The sequence below is a fragment of the Diplodia corticola genome, assembly GCF_001883845.1.
Source record: "Diplodia corticola strain CBS 112549 chromosome Unknown scaffold25, whole genome shotgun sequence".
Taxonomy (NCBI): Eukaryota; Fungi; Ascomycota; class Dothideomycetes; order Botryosphaeriales; family Botryosphaeriaceae; genus Diplodia; species Diplodia corticola.
In genome coordinates this window covers 132,711-149,259 of record NW_017971504.1, presented here as the reverse complement: position 1 = coordinate 149,259, position 16,549 = coordinate 132,711, and the positions used below count along the sequence as shown (strand labels likewise).

Genomic DNA, 16,549 nt, shown 5'->3' with positions numbered 1-16,549 from the left:
GGCTGAAGTATTTGAATGGGAATTTGTTTGATGATGCGTGGTGTTGGAACCTTGATTATAGGGGAATCAGAAAGGAGCCCGTCATCGCTCCATGGACCCAATTCAACCATGTTATATTCAGCAGCTGGCTCAATTTTCTTTTACTTTCCATCCCAGCAGGCTTTGTAGTCTACTGTGTTCAGGGAAACCCAAATGTTGTTTTCTGCGTGAACTTTATTGCCTTAGTTCCGTTGATCTTGAATTTCGATTAAGCTCTTGAGGAAGTCGGGCTCCATTTTGGTGGAGGCATCCAAGCACTTTTAAGCATTACCTTTGGGTAGATTTAGTCTATTTCGGTAAGTAAGAAGCCTGCTAACGCCTCTCAGGAATGCTGTTCAGTTGATCAGCTCTATTCTGCTACTAAAAGACCAGGTTAACAGACGCCCGCTCAGTCAAGATCTATCTCATCATCGCTATTGCTGCCCTTTTCATCATAGACCGTACGCTAACAAGCATTGTAATAAATTTCCGGTAGCTCGTCATGCGGGTCTTGGGGATTGGTCCCAAACACATCCCTTAAGAGATTGTTTCAAATGCTGTAGTCTGGAGGTTTTCATTTTCTAATTTCTTTTTCTTGATTTGCTTTCAGTCTTGCAGTTATTGGCCGCCGGACAGAAAGATGAGAGATTAAACGAAGTGCATACACTAGATGAGTTGAGACCCTCTGATCGTAAGACTCTTCACAGTGTCTCTCCGAATGCAGTTTTGCAAAAGCCGGAGACGGAAGACACGGATCTCGGTGTCCCGCCTCGGGTCAGCGCTAAGCGGTTATGAGCCCGTCCCCGGATTCCGGTCGTAGGATTGGCGACTCGGATGCGGAGTTGCAAGCATTCGGTCCTCCGAAATCCCGACTCCCCGATCCCAGTCGTATGATGTCCGTGACCATTGCATCCGATCCAAGGCAGCCAACGTCTATATATAAAATTTACCCCGCCTGCACACCAGGAATCCCTCTATCATCACTGTCACTTTCCCAGTAAAACTCTCAAACAAATTCCATCAACTAAGTTCAGCAATGTCCACGACATTCACAATTCTCATCGCCCGCGCCATCGGCATCGGCGGCGCATTCTGGCTCTCCGGTACGTTCTTGCCCACACTTCTCACCCACCATCCCTCACTAACTTCCACCTCCCACAGGAAACATCGCTGCACTCGCCCTGATCTCCGTCCCGGCCTGCACCTCCGCCTTCCACGACGGCGCCGCGACCACCGTATCCCTGACGCGCCTCTGGCGCCACACCTACGAACGGGGCAAAGCGCAGAACCCGCCCATCGCCGCCCTGACCACGGCGTCGTTATCATTCCTCGCGTGGTCGACGCGCCACGTAGGAGCACCTCATGGCTCTGTGCTGCGGCCGCTTTACCTATACGGCGCCGCGGCGGCGCTGACGATTGGAATCGTGCCGTACACGATCTTGACGATGCGGGGAACGAACAACAAGCTGATCAAGAACTCGGAAGAGATCGGCAGGCAGGGGGTGGCAGCACCGGCCTCAAGGGAGGAGGAATCGGAGGTGGAGGAGTTGCTGGGGAGGTGGATGTGGCTGAATGGGGTGAGGAGTGTGCTGCCTGCGCTGGGGGGCGTGGCGGCTGTTGTGGCGGCGACTATTTGATGACTACCGCGTGCGAAAGACGAATGTCTGCGGGGTTGCTTTGGTAATCCTTACTTACGACGTATACTAGGTAGCCAGCTCCAACACCAACTAGAATGAAATGCAAAAATCCTACATAAGATCTCCTTGCTTCTCATCCTTCATCCATCGCCCTGGATATCTTGCCTCGGCTCCATATTCGTTCCTGGAGATGGAATTTGTAGGAACCTAAACCGTAAACATGAAATAAGATAGTAATTCCTCTCCTTCATCATCCTCTAAGACTTCCCCAACATCTGAAATCTCGTCAAGCTCTAGACCATAGTCAAGGTCTGAGTCATCGTCATCGTCTGAATCCTCGTCAACGTCTGGAATAGGAAATGCCTCGTAGAGTAGACTCCCACTAGGGTAATTATTCCCTGTCATAGAAACAGTAATGCAATCACCTTTGTCACCTTTTACTCCAACTTCGATGCCCCTATTACAGAATCCCACTCTTGGTTGCACGTTATTGCGCTTACCCGGATGGAAGATCAATTTGATACCATTCTTCTCGCAGTATTCCACATCTAGCTCGAGCAAGGCGGCTACTGTAGATAGAGTCGTGGATTTCACCTAATTGAAAAGGGTTTATGTACGGTTCCAAGTGTTGGTGGTATGCATCCAGGATATTGTCGTCGAAGCCATAGTCAAGGAAAGAATCCAGGTACCGTTGGATAGACTGATACCGCTTTAACCGACGTTGGCTAATGTCGACAGAGAGACGAATCATCCAAGTCTCACACTAAAGACCGAGAAGCCCCGTCTGCGGATGGCACCCCACGTACTCCAAAAGCTGCTGCTCCGGCGTGAGAACCAGCACCTCATGGAAAAGCCGCAACGAGATATTCCCATCCAGCTCCTTGACGTACTGCAAAAAGCGGCCAAAGATGTCCACATGCGTCCGATGCGACTTGGACCACCTCTCCAGCGCCTCCATGTCCCTAAAAAACGCAAACCCAAACGTGCGCTCCGTCTCCCTCTCCGCATCCACCGGATCCAGCTCCGTCACAAACCGACAACAATGACACCCAACCTCCCGCCCCTCATCCCGCAAGAAATCCATCCCCCTCACCAACACCGGATGCATCGTCTCGAGATACAACCTCCTCTCCCCCTCCACCATCCCCGACCAATCCTGCCCCGACCGAATCACGCACAAATTCCCCCTCCCCCCCACCACCACCCTCCTCCGCTCCGTCCCCTCCACCCCGCCCCTCACTCCCTCCCCCCCCTCACCAACCAACCCATCCACCTGCCCCCTCGGCAACCGATCCCTCATACTCCCCCAATAAACATGCTCCCTCACCGCCCCGCTCAACCGCATCCCCTCCACCCGCGCCGCGCCCTCGCCCACGCCGCCCGGCCCCTCCCCGCTCGACGAGAACACCGTCTCGTACCTGTCGACGCTGGGGAAAAACACTTCTCTGAACCAGCCGACCGGTTCCGCGCCGGGAACGAGCGCTTGCCACCACGCGTCGAAGCCGCTGCGGCGGGACCAGGACGCGAAGGCTGGGCGGGAGCAGGCGAAGTAGGCGATGACGCCGACGGTATGGCGGCCGGCGACGTCGTGGAAGGTGATGAGGTCGTGGGCGGTGGGGTGGGGGGCGGTGGTGGTGTTGGTGGGTGAGTCGTTCTTCTGGTCGGTGTTGTTATTGTTGTTGTTGTTGTTGTTGTTGTTGTTGTTGTTGTTGTTGTTGTGGGTGGTTTCGTCGGGAACGGCGGAGGCGGAGGCGGAGGCGGAGGCGGCACCGCGCTGCAGGCATGCGAGCACGGGCGCTAGGACGCCGGCTGCGTCGAGGGTGGTGCGCGTGTCGCGGGCTTGGGCGCAGACGGTGGCCATGACGAGGTGGGAGACGGATTGGGGGAAGCGTGCGGTGTATGCGGCGATGGGAGGGGCGAAGTCCGGTGCGGGGAGGCGGGGGGGTTGGGTGCGGGGGAGGAGGAGGTGCGGGGGGATGGCTGGTTCGAGCATTTTTCTTCCTTGCGGGGGTTGTTGTTTTTTTGGGGTGGGTTGGTGGGCTGAGGAGGGAGGAGAGGACTGGTGCGTATGAGGGAAGAGTGGGTGTGGAGAGAGAAAGAGAGGTAGAGAGCGAGGAGAGAGAGTGGACACAATTATAAGATGACTTTGGTGTGCTTATTCATTGTGGTAGGCCACCAACCCCGCGCTGACCCCAGACACTTTTATATGTATGTACATACTTCTGTCTGAGCGGCTCACATCCAAGGCTTACTATCCCGTCCAGCGGGAACGCCGGATTACACCCGCATTGTGAAAGAGCTGTTTGTCTTGGAGCGGATGTACGCGGTTGGATAAGGGAGGTTTCGGCGGCGCCTGCAAGCCCGTTTTCCCTGCATGCTGCATACGCGGACGCGGAATGACGCCGCCACAGCCGTACGTATCGAGCGGGCGCTACATAATTAGCGGAACGGGCGCGGAGGGATTGGTGGATGGAGCGGATATTTCAGGCACTAGATCTGCACTATTTGCCGAGGTGAGAGTAATCAACCGACTGCGTTAGTTTTTCTTCATTGGCTCTGCCGATAGAGAAATCTCTGACAACCGAAGGCATTAGTCAGTGCACGCGACATGATCGCTTGAAGTGTTGGCTATCTCGAAGTGACTCGTCGACGTTGAAGAGTACACGCTCATTTCTTTTTTGAGCGAGACATTATTGCTGACGTTGCATACGTACGTCTGCTATGGGACCAACACTAACCAGATCCAGTAGTCACTCCGACAGCACTACCAAACACATTGATCTCGAACTGCATCGCCTGGCGGAACACCGATGTCCAAGTTTGATTGGAGTTGGCCGAGTAGGAGGCATCCTTGTTCGCCTCGAGAAAGCCTGCAACCCGGATATCAAGTTTGATTGAGTAGGGATACTATAAGTGATACATGTAAAATTGCGGATGGGAGCTCACGAAAGAGGGAACACGGCAGTTCAAGAAGACACGGCTGAAGGAGAAATGGATTGACGCGCCGCTGACGTGGACCTTGAATACTGGACAGGATACTCGAGAGACAGGCTACATGATATACTTCCGTAATCAACTGCACGAATCAATTCACGAGCTTCGTACGCATTCTTCTCAGAAGCCTTCCGAGCTTTTTCGCCTTCACAATCTTGGCTACCTCAGGCTTGGCTACCTCGAGCATGGCTGCCTCGGGCCTGGCTGCCTCAGGCCTGGCTATCTCGGGCCTGGCTGCCTCGTGACCATACCCATACTCTTCCAGAATTTTCCGAGCCTCAACGTACCACTCGGGAGATATAGGCATCATCATCGACACTCTCTTGGCACCTTGTACTTCCAGCAGAGTATCGTACAATGAGCGGCCGAAGGCCGTCCTGTAGTGCGCACTGCTGGCGTCGAGAAGAAATCGGACGATTCGTGCTTGCTCCTCGCCTACTGAACCCTGTGGAAGAATATCGTACAGTCCATATCTCGTATGGAGCTGTATGGAAGTAAGGCCAGGGAAAACTGCGTTTTCCAGCAGTGAGACTCTGTTAGGTTTCGACTCCAAAAGACGTCTGTTCGCCGAGACCTTTGCTTGAACATATTTAAAAACACCGTACTGTGCAGCAATGCCGACAAACGAGTTTTCCTTATCGATATTAAAATATTGAACGGTCGACCAGTGTCGAAGAGAATATTCGTCGCGGTCAGGATGCGTTGAATCGACTGACAATTTCCTGGTAATATGAGGAGAGGCTACGCTCAAGTCGCAGGCCAGCTCATTAGCGCGGTCGAGAGCTTGTACAAGTCGATCTTCCGTAACTTTAATTGACTTCGAGGCACCGCGTGCGTAAAAAAGGAATTTATGGACGAATCCTGATAATAGGTCCGTCTCACTCCCTATGACCGTTGGTGGCTGGGCCAGGTAGGCCTCGAGCAGATCCATATGTGGGTCAAAGTCTGCTGGCGCTTTGGAGCATATTTCTCCCCAAATCCCGGCGTCTGTTATCCAGTCCCTAGCTGAGCGGTGTAGAAACTGAACCTGATTTGAAGATATCTCTAGGATTCCGCGGGTATGCCCGTCCAGCAGTCGTTTCATAACATTTGTAATGCGTTTGCGTGCGTTTTCATCCATTGCCACAGGCCGGGATTTGGCAAAGCTCCCTTCAGTGGCGCGCCAAAACATCTCAACTGTGACGTGGTGCTCATTTGGATCCTGAATTACGCAAAGTTGGAACAGTTTGGACGATGTCGGAAGTCTCTCGGTCGGTATCGAGCGCCATATTGAGTTGTACAGGCCAGCTATGTCGGCCGGGATCTCAGCTAGTACTGCCTCAACATGTGACAAAGATGGGCTGTCGGTCAAAGTCTCTAACAGAGACCGAACGACGAGGTTGACCCACAAAAAGACGCCTTGGGCCTTCCGTGTGATTTCGCTGAGAAGTCGATTCGTCTCAAGCTCGTAGATCCCTCTCAAGTCCTGGAACGCGGGGCTGTTGTCGAATTCCGCCTTGACGAAATGTTCAATGTCACGTCTCGTCAGGTCTTGCATCGTCAAGGAGTGGCCCTGGCCAAACGCATCCGAGAATATGTTCCAGGGTCGGCTCGAGACACAAAGTTTGATATCGCGACAAGCAATGTTGTCCTTTGCCCATTGTATGAGGTCCACGTGAGTTCCGTCAAACTCATCAAGCCCGTCCAGAAACAGAGCAAGCTGGAATTCCTTTCCGTGATAAGAGCAGAGAATCTCGAACGACTCCTTTAGCTCTCCCCAGGACCAATCTGGGGCGGTTGAATCGTGCCCGAGAAGACTGTATAATGCCCAACGTCTGGGTAGAACGACGGAGATCAAATCCCGTCGGACAGTCAGACATTGATGTAAAAGAGCCCTGATGAGGCCTTCGTGGGACTTTTGCATCTTGGAGCCGGGATTCCAGAAGAAGAAGCCGGCAAGCATCAGCGGCAGATCTTTGGCGTAGTCCTGGAGGTGGCGCCGCAGTTGTTCATGCTCGAAGATGAACTTCATGAGGGTCGACTTCCCCGAGCCGGGCTTGCCAGTTATCCAGTAGATGGAGCGTGAGTCCTGCCGAAGCCAAGCTGGAAAGCTTGACCACTTCAACTCTTGTCCGTGTTCATCCACGTGTTCGTCGCGGAAGATCCATTCAAAAGTATCTGCATAGGCATTGGGGATAGCTTCTCCTCGGGATTCCATGTCGCTATACCATAGATTGCTCAAGACCTTGGCGGCCACCGGAACGTCGTCGTATGAAGATCGATCCACAGACTGAGGAGCATTGAACTGCTGGCCACTTTGATTGAGAGCCCAAAACGACCGATCAGTGTTCCAAATGATTCGGACCAGCTCGTGATTCTTTCGTGAAGATTGGCTCTCCTCGTCTTGCGATGTCATTCCCTTGAGCTCAATTGCAAATCGATGAGCTGATGTGTCGCGACGGTCAAGCTTCTCGGCGATTTCATCGAGCCGGTCTCTCAATTCGACGTGTCTCTGGCTGTCCAGCTGAGTCTCTTCCCTACGACACCTATCAGCATCCTCAAGTCATTAGGAGCCCCGCCAAGGATCTCATACCAGACAGAGACTAGAGTCGCGATCGTCATCTGAGACCGAATCTCTGACAAGCGATCGCGCAACCTCCCAATCTTGTCCTCGGTCCAGATGGATTTCAGAGCCGAAACTAAGCTGCTCGCGGCGACACTGATTCTTGTTGTTCCCCGCGCTCGGAGAGCATCGATGGCCCTCTGCAGCTCATCACTGGCTTCTACGCAGCGGTCGCACAAATGAAGCAAGGCGTTCTCAGGTGTTCCCGAAGGCCTCTTCTTCAGCCGCTCGCTCAAATCGGAAAGATCCTGAGATAAGCTTGACAGCTCGACATCGCGCGTAGTCTGGCCCGACCCGGACTGATAGATTTGGTAGGTGGTGGAGAGAACACGGGTCCCGTAGTCGACAACCTGTATGACGCCTGCTGCCAAGGAGAATGTGCTGATAGGATCCATGCCATCGACAACCCGCGAACAGTCAGCGAGCCGACGATGAACGTTGGCGAAAAGAGACGGAAAAGAGAACCACCGAGCGAGGTTTGCGCGCGGGGTTCGGTATTTCTGTAGGCTGCGGACGTATGCATGCTCATTATTGGTTTAGGGGGAAATCCGCAACCCGGCGGCTATCTATGGCGTGGCATCCGCCAATTGGCATTCCTTTCCCTACAGACGCACATCCAAGTGCCGTGGCTGCCTGGAGAGGGGTCCGACGCTTGGATCAGCTGCTGACGCCAAGCCGATGACTGCATATGCACAGCCCCGGTACCTACGACTTCGAACGCATATCTTCAAAACATCGCAAGGTGCATGGTACCTCCAAATCTCTGCATTACCATTCTGCGTATAACGGACGTCCTACGGCACAATCTTCCTAAACAACAGCTCCCTCGTAGGAACAGGAAAACACTGCACGCACCAGTCAGCCATCCGCTCTCTAGCAACCCAACGAGCGATCCACCACGATAAAAAAAAAGAAAAAGAAAAAAAAAACCAAAACAGGAGCAAGGGACACCACCACTCACAAAATTCCCATACTCCCAATTCCTCCACCTCCTCCCCTCCCACTCCCTCTCCGCCTCGCCCTCCCCCTCCCCCGCCTCAGGCATCTTCACGTCCCACCCCCGCACCACGGCCGCCACGACCATCTTGATCTCATTCGCGGCGAAGAACCTGCCGGGACACGCGTGGCGGCCCCAGCCGAAGTTGGTGCTATCCTCGGCGACGGTGGCGAACTGGTGCTTGGAGGGGTCGGCGGCGGGCGCGGTGCGCAGGCGGTGGAAGCGCAGCGGGTCGAAGCGGGTGGGGTCGGGGAAGCGGGCGGGGTCGAGCGAGACGGCCATGCTGGGGACTTCGATGACGGTGTGGGCGGGGATGACGGGGCCGGTGGAGAGGGCGAAGGGTTTGAGGACTTTGCGTTGGAAGTTTGCTGTTTTTTTGGGCGGGTCAGCGGGATGGGGATGAAGGGGGGGAGGGGGCGAGCAGGGACTGGGTCGGAGAGTGGGGGGAAGGTTGTACCGAATTGGAGGGGGTAGAGGCGGAGGGTTTCTTTCATGAAGGAGTCGAGCTTCGTCATTTCTTGGAGGGCTTGGAACGTCATCACGCCGTCGTGTCGGGCCAGGACGGTTGTGATTTCCTCGCGAAGCTCCGTTGTGAAGTCGGGCATGGCGGCGAGGTTGAACAGCCTACATCACAACGTCAATTTTCTCCATCCTTTCCTCGGAGACAAACAAAAGGGGGGAAACGATGAAAAAAAAAAATGAAAAACACCCCACTCACACATTCACCACCACCACGGTCGTCGAATGCACGGCCGCAAACACGAACCCCAGATAAGCCCGCACGACCTTCCACTCCTCATCGACCCCAAACCTCGCCCCGCTCTCCACAAACCACCCCAACATATCCCCCTCCCCGTCTCCCTTCTTCCCCTCCTTCATCCTCCTCTCCCTCACCAACCCCCCCACCAACGCCCCCACATCCCTCTCCCTCACCCTCACCTCCCTGCACTCCCTCAACCACGGCGCCACCAACCACCTCGCCCACCAGGGCACGCGACTCGCGGCCGCCATGGCGCGCATGACGCTGCTGGCGTACTGCACCGAGGCGTCGAGATACGTCTGGTCGAGGCAGAGGGGGGTGCCGACGCCGATGGCGCCGGTGGCGGCGGCGACGATGTGGAGGAGCGGGGTGGTGGCGTTGAGGGGGGACCAGGTGGTGGTGGAGGCGGGGAGGCGGAGGTGGATGGCGGTGGTGATGGTGATGGTCTCGGCGATGCGGGGGTTGAGGCGGCCTGGGAGGGGGTGGTCAGTGGTGAGGGGGGAGGGGAGCGGGAGGGGGAGGGGGGAACGTACGGAGGTTGGGTGTGAGGAGGGTTTTCATGACGTGCCCGTGGAGGGGCTCGTGGGTGTTGAGGTTGGTGTATTTGGACTCGAGGGTCTGGTGGGGCGGGTGGTGGTGGTGGTGGTTAGCTGGCTGGTTTGTGGATGGAGTCGGACGTCTGCTTGGGAGGGGGCGGTTGGGGACGAGGAGTCGTCAACGACGACTGACGGACAAACAAGTGTGGTGTCTTTTCACTCACCTCATCGGCGGCGCACTGGTTGCACACCACGTCATCCGGCAGCTTCCTCAGCTCATCGAGAAACTTGGGCGCGATGACGATCGTTTTGGATCCTTTGACACCCCCACGGAACGAGTCAGCTCAGAACTTTCCCCTCCTTCCGATTTACGGCAGCGCTTACGTCTCACAGTCGTGATCTGATACACGCCATCTTTGAACTGCACAACACATAATCCAACTATCAGCACACTGATTCAACCCTCAAACCCTCCATCTCGTCTACACACCAACAAGCGAGAGTGCGGGTGAAACGGTGTGGCAGCGAACCTTCTTATAACCCTCCAAATAAATCTTCTTCGCGTCCATTACAAACCTCTCCCTCCTCTTGTTCTCGTCCCCCCATTCCTGCCCAATGACCGAGAACGCGGCCAACGGGTCTCTTGTCCAGACCACCGCAGCGGTGACGGCGGCAGCCGCAGCAATGATGCTGGCCAGGACTGCGGGAGTTGAAGTGAAGAACAAGAGCCGGACGTTGTCGAGGACGAAGCCAGGCATTTCGACGTGCAGATCGCGGCGGGCAAGGAAGAGAGGATCGTGGAGGAACGAGACATTGGAAGGCGACGCCATCGTTTCGATGGGAGGCTGAAGGGCCGGGGGAGTCGAAACGGTATAAGCGGGTGGTGGTGATGATAGCGGAAGGAGCTGAGGGCCTGAGCGTAGGTAGGTGCTAGATGAGGGCGAGGAAGAGGAGAGACCTCCACAATGGTAGAAGAGAAAAGCGAGAGTGGAAAGAGAAGGTGTCTCAAGCCGCGCACCTAAGGTGGAGATGATCGACCAAGGCCGAAATGAATGATGTCTCTTTTAGTCGACTTCAGTCAACATGGGTTCTCTACCTGTGCCGCAGGCGAGGAGGAGAATGGGGGACAGTTTATGGTTAATCCGATCTAGTCTTTGTTCCAGTCAAGAACTGACGGCCCATGTTCTACTCTTTACCCTGGATGACAGTTCTCCGACGACAGAAGACGAAGCCGAAAGTCAACTCAGAGTTAGAAAAGCGAGATGTTGTTGCAATCAATGGCAGGGGGATGGAGCGGAAGGAAGCGGCAGGTAGGTGCGTAGGGCTAAAAAGCAAGGCCACAGAAAGTGCCGAATGATCGCTCTTTAATATGCACTGACGAAGAAGGTCCTGTTAGAGTTGTGCGGATAAAACAGGGCCGGGGCCGTTCATGTACGTGGCTCGAGCCAGCCCAGGCAGGTAGCGTAAGCCTTGGGTTCGCTGCGGAGAAGGTCCGAGAGCAAGGTTGACAAGGTTGACCAGCAAAACTCCCTCCCGTCCCCCGCAGCCACTCGTCGGGTGGTGGGCCCACGCCACCAGAAACGCCCCGGCTGAAGTGCTATTCCCTGGCCGGTGACGACTTTATTGCCGAGGCCGAGCGCCGCCATCATCTCATGTTGGCGCGGTCAAGCGAGAGAGCGCGGACGGGCGTCGCAGATAGGTCGGCCGCGTGTCACAAATCTCCATGGCGTACTCCTCGGGCGTCCTCTCCAAGCTCTGGATGACCCGCGCAGCCCACCAGGACGCTAGAGGGACCGTGGTGGCGGGCAAAAAAAGGAGTCCGTTGATGGCTCGTCTCTCTTTTGCCGTCTTGGGTGGGCGGCCGCGGTTCAGCCGAGTGATCGTCGTGGGGACTTGATTGTGAAGATCGAATGCTAGTCGAGGTCACGCAATGAAACCATCGGACGGCTCGGCGAACGGCGGCAAGAACAGCGGCTGGCGTGTGGCGTCCCCTGTCGCGTCACCAGATATCGGTTTCAGCCCGCCCGATCCCGTCCTCACGAGCTGTGGAGATAACAACCCGGACGACATCCAAGCCATGAGCAGACCGAGGAGTCAGATGCTCGACGACTGACAGTGCCGGATCGTCTTGGCCAATGCGGGCGGCCAAGCAGGCAACCGAAACTTCGTATCGTAGATTCGTCCAAAGCCACGTTCCCAAGCCCGGACGTTGCACGAACGTGCCTCTCGAGCATCTGGTGCGCCAGTCCGCCAATGGCATCGTCGAGCTACCCCTGAGTCAGCAAGCCAGGATCCAGGAATTCCCGGCCAGCACCCCGCGCTTGCTGTACACCGTCGCTAGCACGAGGCCGACTCCAAGTCATGCGGACCCCAAAGTCGAAATAAGTGACCAAGTGCCGATATCTCTGTGTTGCATCCGGACGTCTTCGCACCCTTGCATCCATCCCAAAGGGTTCCATCCACCATCCTGCACCATGCACCAAAGTCCCGCGCGACGTGCCAGACCGCGCACCCACACCACGACATCATGGCCTCATCCTGGCCATGTTCCCGCCTCCTCCCCATCCTTCGTCCCGCAGGCGGCAGCGGCAGCGGCAGCGGCAAGCAGGAAGGCGCGGCCCGAGCCTTATCTCGTTCCCATCCACCCGCCCAATCAAGCCCTCTCCAGCCGCAGGAGCAAAAGAAAAAAAAAAAGCCCAGCCCAGCCTAGCCCAGTAGTCCAGCCCAGTAGTCCAGCCCAATATTCCAGCCCTCAGTATTCCATCCCTCAGATCTCCCCCTCCGCCTCCGCCTCCGCCTCCCTCTCCCCCTCTCCCCCTTCCCCCCCGCTCCCACCACCACCACCCTCCTCCTCCTCCCCAACCACCACCACCACCCCATCCCCCCTCACATCAACCACCCACCCCTCAGCCCCCATGATCGGCCCCGAGCAGACGTAGCCGCGCACCAGCTGATCAGCAGTCGCACTCGAACCCTCAACCCACACGCCGCACCTCCCCCTCTCCACCACCCCCTGCCGCAAGCCCCGCTCCCGCCGCGCCTCGGCGACGCTCATCGCCGGTGCGAAGCCGCGCACGGCCGCCCGTCCGACGCCGAGGCGCAGCGACGGCGCGAAGGTGGCAGGCCAGGTGGCGGGGAGGAGGGGTTTGAGGTTTGAGGAGTAGGAGGAGGGGTCGACGTGGTGGCGGGAATGAGGGGGGGCGGATGACGACGACGCGACGGTGGTGGCGACGATGGCGCAGTTGAGTTGGGTGCGGAGGGTGAGGAGGGTGCGGGCGAGGGCGGTGTAGGATGATGCGGTTGTTGGTGGCGGCGTTGGTGTTGTTGTTGTTGTGGTGGTGGTGGTGGTGGTGGCGTTCGCGAGGCGGGCGTCGTCTTCGGCGGCGCGGAGGGGCCAGAAGAAGGCGCTGGCGCTGTCGAGGAGGATGGAGTGGAGTGGGCGGTGCGCGGAGCTGTGGTGGTAGGTGGTGGTGGAGGTGGTGGAGCGCGAGAAGAGGTAGGTGGGTAGGGCGCGCAGGGCGTCCAGGAGCGCGGCTTGCGACTGCGGTTGGAGGATGTGTACATGGGTGAGGGCCGCGGCGATGATGGAGTCTACGGCGGCGGGTTTGATGAGTGGGTGACGGTTGTCGTCGTCGCCGTCGTCATTGTTGTCGGGCTCGATGCCGTCGTGGTGGCGTCGTTGCTGTTGCTGCTGTTGTGCGTGGCGGCGGCAGCAGCGGGCGATGTGGCCTTTTGCGACGGTTGCGAGCCGCGAGACGGAGAAGTGGCCGTCGGTGTCGACGACGACGATGGCGCTCGCTTTTCCCTGGAGGTCGATGCTGGCGTAGGCGCGGGGGAGGATGGCCAGGGCGGTGATCAGGTAGAGCAGCTGCGTTTTGCCCGCGCCGGGACCAGCAGATGTAAGCTCGATCAGCGGAGGCGTAGGAGTAGGTCGGTGTCTCTGAGCCTGGTCGAGGGGTGGAGAGCCCGGGTCGTGGTAGCGTGAATGTGATTGCTCAAATAAGCGCAAGAGGCGGTCCAGCGGGGGAATACCGAATCGCGCTTCGCTCGGCTCTGGGTGCGTGAACAGCCTCACGGAATTGAAAACCTGACGTAGAGTTAGCGTATCGTGCCTTTGTAGCGCTGGCAGACCATGGTCGAGCCGCGGGATGTCGCGACATCAAATAAGCATACACACCTCGTCCAGTCGGGCCTCCTCAACCTCGCCCAACAACCTCCGTCCCAAAACCTGCGCTGCCATCTCGCCGCGAGCCGTCGTTGAGTCCACAAAGGCAGAACCCTTCACCAGTACCCAGCTTCCCGCTCAGCCGCAGCTGTCGCGCAGGGCATCTCTTCGCGGTCAAGGATCCTTCCAGGCAGAGACGGTGGTGACGCCCTCTTCTCCTTCTCTTTTCCCCACCTAAATCAACTCCAACGACGATGGCACCGCCCGTCGAAGCCTTTCCGCCGGAGGAGCTCGGCGTGCGCGTGCAGTACAAAACCAATGGCAGGCGCAGGAAGCCGCCGGTCGAGCTGGAGAAGTGCAAACCGCTGGAGATGGTGCAGTACCTGTGTGAGGTCAAAAACCGGAAGGATCCGCGCGCCAGCGTCGTGTGCCGCCCGTTGATCCGCTATTTTCGGAGGTGCGTTTGGACTTTTTTGCCCCTCCACTCGCGAGGAGATGTCGAGATTCGAGGTGCTGACAGGCTGTCGTGAAAAGATGTGCGGATGGGTTGACGGTCGAGACGACGTCGTGGGAGGACTTGGAGTATCGCCTGTGACGTCTTCGCCCGACCAACGCAGGCACAACCACGTTTCCCTGCACTGAACCTCAGCCAAGGTTCGCGATGAAAACACAGAGTTAGCATAGCAAAGTCGCCGTAGACCAAGTTCTTCCGTCACCCACTGTGCCGTTACCCGTTCAGGATAGCGTATGACTCTGTGACAGCAAACAAAGAAATCGGTTTGGTATATTCACCAAGCGCGCTGCATATCTTGATTCTACAGACCATCACACCTCGACCGTGGTATCTTCGTCCGCTTTGATGCAGCTATTGGTTCTCCTGTCCCGAGAAAATGATGGACCGTACGCCACCTGACACACGCCATCCACAAGACCAAACACCAGGAACGCCGCGCTAAAAATGTTTATCTCCCACTGTCTCATCGATTGCCTTCCTTCGTTGAACTTCCCTTCATCCCCACTCGGCGCCTCGACCCGCTGGTTTCGAATCTCCCGTCTTACGACCATGCCGTCGACTGTACTCCCTTCCGCCAATACTTCTTATCGTAGTTCACCAGCAGACCCGTGTCCACCACGAAGTCGTTTGTCTTGTCCCCGCTCTGCTCGTCATCCATCCCGCCCATGATCACGTCCCCCCGCTTCATCTCATCCTCGCGTATGATCTCGCGCATAGCATCCTCCCACATCTGCTTACTCGCCGGCGGCGACCTCCTCTTATCACCCGCAACACCAGTATCCTTGCCTCGCCTCCTGCTCGACCCCGTCCGATTCGCCGCCATGAGCTTCCTCAGCGCCTGCTCCGCCAGAATACCCTCCTGCGTCGCGCGCTCGCGAATCTTCCTCGGGTCCGTCTCGCGCGAGCTGTACACGGGCGTGGCCTGCCAGGTGTGCTTGCTGGGGAAGGCAGGGAGATGCGTAGGGATGTACGCGCGGGCGTTCTTGTCGGCGGCGCCCGACAGCTCGGCGCCCAGGACGGCCTCGAGGCGCGGCGGGGGCTCCTCCGCGGGCGGCGCGTCGGGCACGGGCGGCAATGCGATGGCAGCAGGCAGCGGCAGCGCGAGCTGCGGCTCAAGGTCCGACGCAGTGTAGCCGGTGTGGGCGAGTGCGCGGGCGAAGTCGGAAGGCGTGGCGGTTGTGCGGCGCGCGTGCTCCATCGAGACGCGCACATCTGTGAGGAAGTGGAGCATGACTGTTTTTTTTTGGGGAAAAACAGATGCGTAAGCCTCGCAGTTCAACACAGAAGAGTCCGTCCCAAAGCACTGCTGCCGGCGCGCTCATTCCCCAATTGGTACCGCTGTGGACATAAGGAAAAAACACGTACATTCGTCAACCTGGCCGCGAAACGCCTCCAGCGCGGTGGGCTTCGCGCTCTCAAATCCGACGGCCGTCAAGCTGATTGAGCAGGCACGTAGAATCTGGGCCTGGAAGAAGGCCTCGTCCTGCGGCGCGGCAATGGATGGGTCCTCGCGCCAGGCCTGCTTATGTCGGATACCGTGGCGCACGACGCGACGGCGTTTCGAAGAGAGTGCGTATTGTTCATCGTCCGGAGCGAGCGGGCGCTTGGAGCCGGCGGCGTGGTTCTGCGTTGAAGAAGCATCGGGGTAGCGCAGTCCGGGCATCATTGCGCAGACTCGCGTTGCAATGGGCGTGTAAAGGTCGAGCGATTGAGGACGGATGGTGTGCAAAGGGGCGGAAGTCCGGCGGGATGCGAGAACGGGCGGAAGATGTTTGTTTTTTTCGCGCTATGTGACGCGCATGGTGCAGGTTGAGAGTGTGGTGAGGCAGAGCTGCAGTTCGCCGGCGGGCGGCGGGCGCGCAGCTTGGGCCACCTGCTTTGCCCAGGTCGTTCCTTCGCGATTCGGCATTACTTGTGGCCGGTGCGAAGCAACTGCGACCTTGACCAACGAACCCCAGCTATCGCGCGTCACACCACCCGCATCACCGCAACCACACCCCAACGCCCGCTCTCCGCGAAACCTCTCCGCTCCCCGCCGCCAAAATGGTCAAGCCCATCACTGGAGTATGCCTCCCCCACCCCTGCAGCCCACCGTTTGTCCTTGCTCCCCCCGCAATTGGGGCTAACCCGCACACCCGCAACAGATGCTCCGCAGAGGCCTCGTCCTCGACCTCTCCGTCGCCCTCGGTACGTAGAACCGCTCCCTCTCATCCCGCGCTGGACCGAGCTCCTCCCCGCGGCCGCTCCATCCTCCAATCCCCCCGCGCGCGAATCGCAATCCAGAGCCCACCAAACGAAGCTCCCTCTCCCGAGATCATTCCATCCC

General features: G+C 57.6%; 5 protein-coding genes across 5 annotated transcripts; 1 reads left to right on the top strand and 4 right to left on the bottom strand.

Annotated features, from left to right (window-relative positions):
• Positions 1-1,054: 1,054 nt before the first annotated feature.
• BKCO1_2500049 (uncharacterized protein) lies at positions 1,055-1,655 on the top strand (the record flags this gene model as incomplete). The annotated part of the gene is made up of 2 exons (XM_020273298.1): positions 1,055-1,121; positions 1,180-1,655. 2 exons carry the CDS (start codon positions 1,055-1,057, stop codon positions 1,653-1,655), a joined length of 543 nt encoding a protein of 180 aa, XP_020130392.1.
• A 207-nt stretch (positions 1,656-1,862) lies between these two features.
• On the bottom strand, positions 1,863-3,648 carry BKCO1_2500048 (phenylacetaldoxime dehydratase; the record flags this gene model as incomplete). The annotated part of the gene is made up of 4 exons (XM_020273297.1): positions 1,863-2,053; positions 2,156-2,224; positions 2,273-2,364; positions 2,462-3,648. 4 exons carry the CDS (start codon positions 3,646-3,648, stop codon positions 1,863-1,865), a joined length of 1,539 nt encoding a protein of 512 aa, XP_020130393.1.
• Positions 3,649-4,740: 1,092 nt separating this feature from the next.
• On the bottom strand, positions 4,741-10,374 carry BKCO1_2500047 (ent-kaurene oxidase; the record flags this gene model as incomplete). The annotated part of the gene is made up of 9 exons (XM_020273296.1): positions 4,741-7,165; positions 7,222-7,751; positions 8,213-8,616; positions 8,706-8,872; positions 8,967-9,480; positions 9,542-9,626; positions 9,769-9,860; positions 9,929-9,965; positions 10,075-10,374. 9 exons carry the CDS (start codon positions 10,372-10,374, stop codon positions 4,741-4,743), a joined length of 4,554 nt encoding a protein of 1,517 aa, XP_020130389.1.
• A 1,937-nt stretch (positions 10,375-12,311) lies between these two features.
• BKCO1_2500046 (rad51 family dna repair protein) lies at positions 12,312-13,784 on the bottom strand (the record flags this gene model as incomplete). Its single annotated transcript, XM_020273295.1, has 2 exons — positions 12,312-13,631; positions 13,722-13,784. The coding sequence occupies 2 exons, from the start codon at positions 13,782-13,784 to the stop codon at positions 12,312-12,314; spliced, it is 1,383 nt and encodes a 460-aa protein (XP_020130373.1).
• Positions 13,785-14,764: 980 nt separating this feature from the next.
• BKCO1_2500045 (bromodomain associated protein) lies at positions 14,765-15,889 on the bottom strand (the record flags this gene model as incomplete). Its single annotated transcript, XM_020273294.1, has 2 exons — positions 14,765-15,435; positions 15,589-15,889. 2 exons carry the CDS (start codon positions 15,887-15,889, stop codon positions 14,765-14,767), a joined length of 972 nt encoding a protein of 323 aa, XP_020130391.1.
• Between the last annotated feature and the right edge of the window lie 660 nt (positions 15,890-16,549).